At 35.3% G+C, this 11608-nt stretch overlaps 2 protein-coding genes across 2 annotated transcripts; both read left to right on the forward strand.

Annotated features, from left to right (window-relative positions):
• Nucleotides 1-1004: 1004 nt before the first annotated feature.
• Nucleotides 1005-1801, forward strand: LOC136236308 (uncharacterized). The gene has a single exon (XM_066026446.1). The coding sequence runs from the start codon at nucleotides 1022-1024 to the stop codon at nucleotides 1799-1801; it is 780 nt and encodes a 259-aa protein (XP_065882518.1). The 5' UTR covers nucleotides 1005-1021.
• LOC136236306 (kelch domain-containing protein 8A-like) lies at nucleotides 1734-3286 on the forward strand. Its single transcript, XM_066026443.1, has 2 exons — nucleotides 1734-2007; nucleotides 2062-3286. The coding sequence occupies exons 1-2, from the start codon at nucleotides 1879-1881 to the stop codon at nucleotides 3019-3021; spliced, it is 1089 nt and encodes a 362-aa protein (XP_065882515.1). The 5' UTR covers nucleotides 1734-1878; the 3' UTR covers nucleotides 3022-3286.
• The last annotated feature ends 8322 nt before the right edge of the window (nucleotides 3287-11608 follow it).

The raw sequence follows: 11608 nt of genomic DNA on the forward strand, positions 1-11608 counted from the left end.
AATAGTGATTATTTGTGACTGGATTTGTGAAAAGGGATCTTACACACACATCTAATATACCAACTTTGACAATTCATAACTTGAGATCAAAAAGAGCTTTTGCTTTGAAACGTGGTCTGTAATGCACACCAATATAGCTTAACAGATGGAGAAATTTTCAGATTATTATAGTTTCTTAAACACTGAGTTATGGTCAGGCGGTCTTCCAAACTCATAGCATTGAATGTGTGTGGAAGACCCCTTATTCGCAAATCCAGTCACATTTATGGGCTAACAATTTCAACTCCGAAAGAACCTGCATATTTCACATTCTATGTCCATGCATGCTATCAATGTTCCAAAGAACCCATTCCCACAAACTTTAATGACTGTTTTAGCTTCTTTTTTTTTTCACTCATGGATGTCAGCACTGACTAGTTGCTGGCATGCCTTCAGCATGCACACCAATTGTAATTTTGTATGTGTATGCTGTAAAGATATAATAAATAAATAAATGCCGTTTTCATGTAGCTAGCTAGCTATGCTTTACTAGAGCCTAATGTAGCTAGCTACTGTACCTTCTACTATCTTTCTTTCTAGCACATCATTAGTAAATTTGGAGGGGAGGTGGAGGTACTTCAGCTCCCTATGCAGGGGCAGATCCAGAGTTTGGAAAGGGGGGTGCACTTTGCCAAAAAGTTGAAGAGCAAAAAAAAAAAAAAGGTCACAGCAATAATGGTTGCCCTTCACCAAATGTTAATGTATTTATATAAAGATCCTTATTTATAGCTTCATAGTTAAGCTACACTGCCTCATGAACACTGTGACTGCTTTATTAGAGTGACTGCTCTATTAGAGTATCTCGATCTTGTATATATGCAATTTTTTTTTGAAAGGGATAAGGGGTTGCACGTGCCCCTGTACCCCCCTCCTCCCCCTGGATCCGCCACCGCCATGCACCCCCAAAAATCCACCCTTGTTTTTAGTTTTGAAAAAATTAAGACCCACAATCGAAATTATGCTATAGTATTATTAATTTAAAATGGACAGCGAAATTATACACTTGCGAAGCCTTTGCCTCACTGGATTGAGTCCGAATGGAAAGGATATTGGCGTCGGTGCATATGGGAAAGTGTTTGAAGTAAACTATTGTGGGAGAATTTACGCGGCTAAAGAAGTACACCCGATCTTGATTCAAGGAGTTAGGCAAGAAGAATTCGAGGCAACAAAAAGAGCGTTTCTTACAGAGTGTGTTCAAAGTAGTGCACTTAGCCATCCAAACATCGTACAGTTTTTGGGTGTGTACAATCCTGGTGGTCAATCACTATTACCAGCCCTAGTGATGGAGAGGATGCAAGAGAGTCTGACGTCACTGGTGGAGAAGTATCCTAATATTCCATCTTATGTAAAGTTTTCAGTCTTGTTGGATGTGTCAGAAGGACTTTGGTACCTCCACAGTCATGATCTTCCCATCGTCCATCGAGACTTGTCCCCTAACAACATCTTGTTGACTGGTCAGTTGATAGCAAAAATCAGTGATCTAGGAGTAGCTAAAGTAATACAAGCAGACAGCAAGAAGACAAAGACTCGTGCTCCAGGAACAGTCGATTTCATGCCACCTGAATCCTTACTGGATAGACCAGAGTATGGTCCTCCTCTTGATGTTTTTTCCTACGGTGGAGTTATCCTTCATGTGGTGAATCAAGAGTGGCCTAAACCACTACACTTTGTGACAGTTGATCCTAAAACTAAAATGCCAGTTGCTCTAACAGAGGTAGAACGACGTCAAGAGCACATAAGGAAGATGACAGGCATACAGTAGATTTACAGCATCTGGTTGAGGTGTGCCTTGACAATGATCCCAACAAGCGTCCTCCAATATCAGATGTATCAGAGAGGATGAGGAGGATGAAAGAAATAGAAAGTGCTAATTGTCCAGATATCAAAAAAGTTATGGATCCCATAATGTGGCAGTTAGATCAGGCCATGGAAATGCTAAAAGAAACCACAATTGTTCCAGTCACTAAGGTATTGTTAAGAGAATTGAATTAACATTAATTGTATTGCTAAATCATTTTACAGCTACCACCAGCAGCAAATAAAGGTAATGCTCATTTGGATATCTTCAGTAAAGACTTAAAGGTGACATGGGAAAAACTATCTCCTCTACCAGTATGTCGTTCTGCACATACTGCCGTGTTGTTAGGTGGAGTGATTTATGTTGGAGGTGGGTTTGAGGGAAGAAGTGATGAAGAAAGAGTAATTACTTACAGATTAGATGCGTACAACTTAATCACCAACCAGTGGAGCACCTCTCCTATCATTACACCATGTTCTGAGTTTGCTATGACTGTACTAGATGAGCATGTGATTATTGCTGGTGGCATAATGAAGAATTATGAGGTCATTGGCAAGGTATATTATTTGCATGCTGGGAAATGGGAAAATTATAGTGAGATGCCAACTGCCAGATATTATGCTACTGCTGTTGGGTATCAGTCAAGGTTGATAATAGTAGGTGGAATTACTTCAATTAAAGGCGAATGGATTACTCTAAGTACTGTTGAGTTACTGGACCCCCTCAATGGTCACTGGTACAAATGTAGTAACCTTCCATCACCACATGCTCAACTAACTAGTGTTGTTGTGGATGGTACCCTCTATTTGTTGGGAGGTCGAGGTCAAAATGGTTCTTCTTCACAAGTATTTGCTGCTTCTCTGCACACCCTCTCAACTCAACAGTTGAATTGGCAATCTCTTCCAGACACTCCATGGTGTGCTTCATCTTTTTGTGTTCTGTACAACAAATACTTGATGGCAGTTGGTGGTAGAAAACAATCCGATAATACCACCCAGACTAGTGAAATTCATGCATTCAACCCAACAACTGGTTTATGGGTACACGTAACTGATATTCCAACAGGAAGAAGTCGAGCTGCCGTAGTGGGTGTGGCTGAAAACAAGGTGATCTGTGCAGGAGGGGCTGTAAGATCTAGTGATAGGAAATTTTCTGATGTCTTATGGATTGGTACATTTGAATAAACAAAGTCTTTTGTTGTACCATGCATGCACAGTATTTTTGTAGCTGCTATATAGTGTACTCCTTGGGAATGATGTGCAACTGATGTGTATTGCAAGAAGTTGAATAGGTAGCCACACTGTAAACTTTTGGTAACACCTGTATCAGTAATCTCTGGAAGCAGGGAAACATTTACATAGTTTCAGTAATACTCCGGCACCATTAATATGGACTGTTCTATTAGGGTATTTGACTTCTATACAGAAAGAATACCGTATGCATACTCTAAGAAATAATATGATTTCGTACCATCTCAGAGAGTAGCTTATCTAGTTCTTCTTGTTCTTCCCCCTACATTCATACTTCTATTATGGTACATGAAACACAGCCTTTCTCAAAGTCTCGCATGCCACTGCTTTAGTTAACTAGTAGTGAATATTACTGCAGCTCAAATAACTGCAGCCACTCTTGCAACTAAAGCTGATGGATAAAGTGTGTACATACATCACTATTTTGTGTATATAGAGTAAGGTTGAGCAGCACTAGAAATTAGGGAAAAGCTTTGAGGATCCCTTAATTTCTGAAGTATTGGTGCAAACGTTTTGCACTACTCCATGTATTGCTTTATACGCTTTGAGCAATCATCATGAATACTAGCTCTCTACATTCCAGTGTAGTCATAGAATAATTCATGTGGGATTGTGGTATACACAATGAGATGCCTGTATACGTGTGTGCAACGTTTTGCCTTAACACTCAATGTGGGATTGTGATATGATGGATTAAAATGAAAAAAACACTAATTTTTCATTAATTATTTATTTTTATCCAAAACTATGATAATTTTATTTTTTGGATAGCCACAACATTCAGCTACAAGCTGGAGCAGAAAAGGATTTTATGGTGATTTTATGATGGGATAAGATTATTCATTGCCACCTAAAAGAAGAGGAATGCAAAATTAATATTGATTGATGTCTTGGATAAAGAGACGTAAAAATGTGGGATACTGATAATGTACATGTACAATAGCTATAAGATACTTACAACCTGCATATCATTTTTTAGTGCATAGCTATTGGCCTACAGTATTTAAATGGTATGAAATTCAAGGTTTCTCTTTAGTAGTTTCTCACTTTGCATTTAAGCAGTAAACAGCAGTAACATTGTGCAAACATTATTGTGGTTATTTCAAATAGCCATTGCACGGTACTTAGTATTGCGCATCCATTTATTCTACATTATTAACCTGTGATACAACCATTATAATTTAAAACAATTGACAGGAATGATAATATTCACACAATGAAGGTAAAATATGTGATATCTGTGCACCTGCCATTGGTACACTGTTCCACAAATACAACACTATTTTTAATATAACACTGGAAGGAGTTAACTGACTGTTAGTAGACAGTTTTGAAAGCTTTATATATTGTTGAATCAACTTGCAGATGGCTAGACCAAACAAACTCCCAAATGACCACATGACAGACAAGTATGGTGTACTGTCCAAGTGTACCCAGGTGTGATCAGCACAAATTTTTCAGCCAGTCAAACCCAAGCCAGGTCCACACATAGTAAATAAAGAAATGACAGCACAAAATGACATCATACAAAATATCCCAAATGACATCTCTCCAAGTAAACTATTAATATGTATGTCCATAAGCAGCAGACAATAACAACTAGCCTGAGCAGTACTTGGTGGATAAAGTGAATCAAGTGACAAGCTATCATGCAGTACACGTGATATCAACACTAGCATGATGAAAACTGCTGTTAATAGTTTGATGATGTTGGTTCTTGTTGGGCTGGGAGGAAATGTAGTTAGTAATGGTCCACCATACACAACCCATGATCATAACATGGCCGGAGGGAAACCCTGTAATGTAATGAGAAATATTAGTATGCGAAGCATCAAGGCTCCATACAATGATATGTTTTATACCAAAAAGTTTTTAGTGTACCTGGTCCTGTTTTGCAGTTGAGTATTGTCTGGTCACTTGGCCAGTCACTGTTAGTGTGTACCCACCAGTAGGGCCTCTCCCCTAATAGTAACCTATTAACATGTACCACATGTAAACTAGCTATGTTATTTTGCAATTAGAATTATACACAATTATGCATTGCTAAATGTTACTATCTATAGATGCCAGATGATCAAAGAGCACATTACAGTATAACCAAATAAAGCATGATATGAGTATATTTGTAGTGGACCCATTTGCATATGCACTGAGTATATTAGATAGGAGCAGTCACCACATTTCACATCGTACACAGTTTATGTATGTTCTATTAGAGTATTTACTGAATTATATACAATGGAGTACTTTAGCAACAATGGCTGTGTCAACTGTCAAGTAAATGGGACACCAATAGCAACCATGTGATGCAACTGTATGAAAATAAAATCACTGCTATTACCCTCGTCTATCATAACTTTCATAACTACGTACATGTACCAAACCAATAACATCATTAAATACAATAACACTACTTTAGACATTGCCTTATGTTATCAAGAGTTCATAATATTTGTACGGGGAACAAATATTATGAACTCTTGATGTTATGATTATAGGAGAACTTGAATTTATATCGTATAAACAATAATTATTGCAGTGTTGTCTACACAAACATTGATGAGATTTGTTACGTTTGTGTCTATACAAGCTCACAGAGCTAAAAACCTTTATAATGATTGTTACATTTGCTGACACAAAAATTTACATAGCAATGCAGGCCACATGATGGATGGAATGCATACCATCCTGTAGGTATCCATTACTTACAATTACACACATTATACTCCTACACTGTGTAATACAATTAAGTGTGTGCCGACGTACTATCACAAAATATGACAATTTGTTAAAATAAACTAAACTAATGGTTGAAGTTGAAACTGAATTTCCGAACAGATGCTATTCTAAAGTAATTCCAATAAGAGGACTTGTTTACAGTGGAACTTGTATGATATGGACACCTGGGACCATTTGTCCTACCTACTGAGTTTATTCCCCATTATAAATATCGTTAAGTTTCCAGAGACATTTACAGGCAAGTTTCTAGTTTAAACAAGTACGCACAGTCCATGAGTTTAGAACAGTTTCCACTGTAGTGATCACATGATGCACAAAAAACTGTTGAACTTCTATGACACATACACATTCGAGAAAAAATAAACAGTTAATAAAAAGTTCCCTCACAGAAACTGTTGAGCTATGTATCTAGTTCCCTCATAACACATGTAACAATATAGTCAACCAATGACAGTCAACACACTGTTACCATAGTAGCTGATCGCATATATAAATGATTCTGTGTATATACCGATTACATATAAGTGATTAGTGCTTGGTCTAATCACATTACAAAACATGCACTAGTTTGGATCATAGCAACCAGACTGTTGATTACATCAAGATAACAGTTTGTAGTCGGAATTCATGGGGTAAAACATTATAGCATGTAGTTAGATGTATATAATGTCAGTATATGCAGCATAAAAAACTGACAAATAGATTAGTAACACTATGCATCTAAAGAGATTATTACATAAACTAGTTACTCATTATTTAAATCACATGTGAAGTTTTTTTGGTGACTGTGTATTTTTACAATAGAGCATAAACTTGTGCTGGGTGTAAAGTTACCATTTTGCAACTTAACAACAATTTAATTAATAGCTTGAATCATGTAGGCTGGTAGTTAATAGCTACCTGTTTGTGGCTTAGTTTTGACACTATGAAATCCTTGCAGTTTGCCAATAATAAATGTTGTTTTGACTCATCTGGCCCAAACTACTGCAAGAGAACTTATGTCATTTTGCACACATAAAATTTTGTGTAGTTTAAGGAGAGACATACACACAAGGGAACTGTAACAAACGCTGCTCATATCTTACTAAACAGAGGAGGTGACACCCTGAAAGTTTATAATAACACCTAAATTTCTATTTTACAACCTTAGCTTATTAGGAAAGCTACTACTAGTAACATATTATACAAACTACAGAACATGATCAATAAATCCCTATAGTAACAAATGGTGCCGGGAGGATATGTGAAGGTAAAAGCATAGACCATCCCGCATCTAATGAATGCAATGACTCTTGAATATCAATTTCAACACTTCACAATCTGTGTATGTTAACTCACACATTTGGCTACCAATGTGCGTATGGGCTTATATCATTACATTAAGAGACAGAAATCCCAGTTACTAAAGTACTCCTTAGTTACTACCAGCAATGTGACTCCACTCAGTGCACTAAATGTGTATCCATGACATAGTCAGTGGACTTACGTATCCTTAGGTAAATTATGCATACTTCCATGCAGGTACCACTGAGCGCCAGTTAAATCACTCCTGTATGTAACAGATATGCTTGTGACTTACACACATTCTACAACTTAATTTATTATAATCATCACTATGCATGCAAGAAAATACAACAGCTTGATAATTGCATGCTCCAAGGTAAGGTTTGGCTAAACATTGGTACACATGTGGCTTTTGTTTTGAAGCAAAATTAATGTTTCTCAGACTTTACTGAGAAGAAGGAAATGATCACATCCATTTATATGTGTTGCAAGTTTCCTAAATTAATAATGTGTTTAAAAGTTTATTGACTGTATTGCTACTTTTTCTTTTTCCCAAGAATATCAGAAGGGAAACACAAAATAATCCATGCAAGAACTATGAAAACATGGACAAATTGATTTCAGCACAGTGGAGCATGTACAACACACTGAAACCAAACAACATCATGTACCATAAAATTAGTACGTCCATTCATAGTTGATCCTGCCTGCGTAGGTGCTGGTATAAAGGAGCACATCTATAAATACACTACACATCTATAAATACACTACACATCTATAAATACACTACACTGCTTACATATTAACAAGAACACTTATCAATGGCACCTGTCAATTTTATATTGAGAAACCAAGTGAATTAAGAATTAATGGCATACATAGTTACATAACTTTCATTGATCTAAGTTGACATCATTAAACCACACAGACTATTAAACGAACATTGTATAATGCTACAAGCTGTATAGATTGTCTATATCATAATACAATTCAACAAACCCTAACAGTAATGTCTTGCAGAATAAACAATTAATGATAACTTTGAATGCGTATTTAAAAATGAACACAAGATAACATACAGGTACACACATTATAGTGCCAATGCATATTTGACCATTGCATGGAGACCTTTATGGCCATTTTAACATTGAAACTTCATTATTTCAGTTAGTCTTAATCTCCCTGAGGCATCATTGCTTTACATCATTAAACATGGTTTCAAACTTAAGGTCTTGTTGAAAGAAACAGCTCACTTTTCAGTGGCAGATCTAGATGGGTTTCTGGGGTTTCGACAGAAACCTCTTTTAAATTTAGCTCAGTGGAAGTCTAAATACATAAACATTGTCGTTCTGACAATTTGTCATATCAAACAACTATATACCACTGTATTTCAGTAGCATGCATGCAGTTGCACTTAACTAACACCATTTACAACTATTAAACCCTCAGCAACACTTCACTTTTCATCTCCCACTGCATTAAAAACGATCGAGATACTCTAATAGAGCAGTCAAGTAACTACTCTAATAGAGCAATCAAAGCTGCAGCTTATAGTCACCGTCTTTGCCCTATAGTTAGCTATAGCATTTACAGTTTAAAGCATTAGATTTATTGTAATTGCCAACTAAAAGTAGCCTAAAATCCAATCTCAGAGTTTCTAAAATCTCAAAATTTTCTGGAGAAACGTCATCAGATGCCTTATTCAGCTATACCAACTTTCAGAAACCCCCTTTTAAAAACCCTAGATCCGCCACTGCTTTTTATTAGGAGTCAATAGGTAATTTCATTCTTAAGTTATGATCATTTGTATTATAGTCATGAAATTCTATTAAAGTTACCTGCTCATTGGTAATTTACACCCCAAGGGCGGATAAATGATTATTTTATAGAATTTTATGACTAATAAAAATATCATAACTTTGGAATGGAATAAGCTATTGACTTCAAACAAAAGTCAAGTTGTTTGTTAGATTACCATCTTTAATTTGGATGATGTTTTAGCAGTGCAAAATAATACCTCAGGGAGATAGACAAAAATGACAAATTTTCAGTATAAAAATGGCTGCAAAGGTCACCAAAGGTCACCAAAGGTCAAGTCTGTAATGGCACTATATCAAAAAATGAATCTCATGAGGAGTACACTGTAAATTGATATCATGCTTTTCTCATAAATGACAAAGTATTCGCACTGTGCCGCTCTACTGATATGCTAAAGGTACTTTATAAGCTTCACTAACTTCTTCACATCATAATGTAGTTCAGAGTATTATGATTATACAGGAAACACTGTACTGAGAAATTATCCCTGATGGTACACTTATTTAATGGCTTCTATTACATACAGGCTCCCACCATTAGGACAATCAGGATATATCCTATGATATCAAACTATAATACAGCCAGTGTAAATATTCAGGTGTAGTTCTTACATGGTTGAGAGCACATTCAATAAGATGTTGATTTGTAACAGGTACAAGTACAGATAACAACAGAAGCTATAGAGATACTATATTATCACCATTATGTGTGGATTACTTAAATTTCAATATAACTTGTATATGGTACATTTTAAGACCAAAATGTGCACAATTGTGAATAGTACTATATTGCAGTCTTTGTTACCAGTAAATAGCAGTGATTATATAGTGACAAGGCTTACATGTGCATTCAATTCATTATCAAGCTTTGCATACGGACTCAAATCGGAGATATTGAAGAATATAATCAGAGTTCTATAGTTGCAAATTCTTATGCCATCTAAATTACAAGTATAAAAAATAGCTATTTTAATTTACCATGTGCTAATATTATTATTTTGTCTCTCAACCACAAAACACAATAACAATTAATTCCATCATAAATACATAATGTTAAGTCCATGGTAATTTTTCTGATAAAGGCATGTAACATGTAAAGTATTGGTCTGGGAAAGTTCATCAGTTTGTATAAGTAAACCTCTTACAGCAAATGATACAATATCCTGCTGTCATTCTCATAATGATCGTGCATACATTCATTCATAACAAATAAAGGAAGAAACATTACATGCATACTATAGTCTCACAAAGAGGAAAGTTTAGTACCAAACAGCTATTCCAAGGGCTTATTATACAAGGGTATATACGTACAATAGAGCATCATGTGAAGAGCCATCAATTACAATCCAATACCTTATAACCCTAACCATGCACAGTTGTGATGTTTCCATACTGAAACATCCTTTAAATTAAATTACTACCAATTTATCCGCTAAAAACACATTAGAACTATCAATTAGTTACTATTACATGTTCTCATACATCATATCCTTGTAATGGATCAGTTCATGTTATACTGTACTTTTAAAACCTTTATTGGTATTATAGTGTGGACACCAACTGTTGTAGGACAATTATACAGTTCTGCAACACATTATCTGTTACTAGAGTGATATAGAAAGTTAGTGATGGAATGGAATGGCAACAATTTTTATTGATAGTACCTATATGACGGTGTGAACATAAAAGGCTTTCAAGCATACCATACTGAAATCTTTAATTTGAGTTCTTGTCGATTCATGTATCACCACAAAGAGTTTTTATTTATTTTTTTACATTCGTATATACCATAATTACCATTGCATAATATTATAGAATTAATACTTAATTTGCAACTTGTTAAATATTTACTAAAATGATTTAACCTGAATTTCTCTAGAAAGCATAAAGTAGACAATAGTTTGATACTTAAAATACAATACAAGAAACCTTAGTTCTTGGATGGTATTCACTTAGGATAAATATGTTTAGGGCTTATTGTACTGTAGAGTTGATACTATATCAAACATAGTCCATTCTAGTTTCTTATGATATAATACTATATCATTGTATATATGCTACTATATAGTGTAGCTATATTTTAGTTACTGTGTATGTAGTTTAATAAGAACTGAGCGGACTTCATCCTGCCATACAAAGGGTAAGTTTCTACAAACATATTAATATGTCTGTAAGGTGTTTTTAAGGAAAACATTCAACAGAGGAAACAGATGTGTGATATTGTCATATGACAGGTGTGTAAACAATACTGTCATCCTCACCACTATACATGACTGTGAACAATAAATCATGTATGGAATTAATTTGATGTTGGTAACCAAATAATCTACTGTCTGTGAAACAGCCATAATAGGCAGGTTCATGCAGCTTCCCGCAAAACAATTTTTTGACCAGTAATACCTTCACAGCACCTTAAGCACCTTGACAGTTATGTTAGGTTCGTATATGTATAAACAAACCAAAAAGAGTCTTTTGTATAAACCACAACATTTCCAAAATACTACAAGGAAATATTCATTTTGTGAACTAACTAGCTAATATTGATGCCTTCAGCAAGCACAACTTAATAATTACTAAGGCTATGGGCTAGGGGTGGGAAATATACCGATAATCTAGTTGTATTGCAATACGCTTTTTGAAATTGAGTAACTATTAATATTTAATATTTATTAATACCGCAT

Source organism: Dysidea avara, chromosome 10 (genome assembly GCF_963678975.1).
Source record: "Dysidea avara chromosome 10, odDysAvar1.4, whole genome shotgun sequence".
In the NCBI taxonomy this organism is placed as follows: domain Eukaryota; kingdom Metazoa; phylum Porifera; class Demospongiae; order Dictyoceratida; family Dysideidae; genus Dysidea; species Dysidea avara.

Bases quoted from the DNA above. Each gene is read 5' to 3' on its own strand.
- LOC136236306 (XM_066026443.1), top strand. From the start codon at position 1,879: ATGAGGAGGATGAAAGAAATAGAAAGTGCTAATTGTCCAGATATCAAA. The intron at 2,008-2,061 runs GTATTGTTAAGA...ATCATTTTACAG, and splicing joins CAATTGTTCCAGTCACTAAG to CTACCACCAGCAGCAAATAA.
- LOC136236308 (XM_066026446.1), top strand. From the start codon at position 1,022: ATGGACAGCGAAATTATACACTTGCGAAGCCTTTGCCTCACTGGATTG.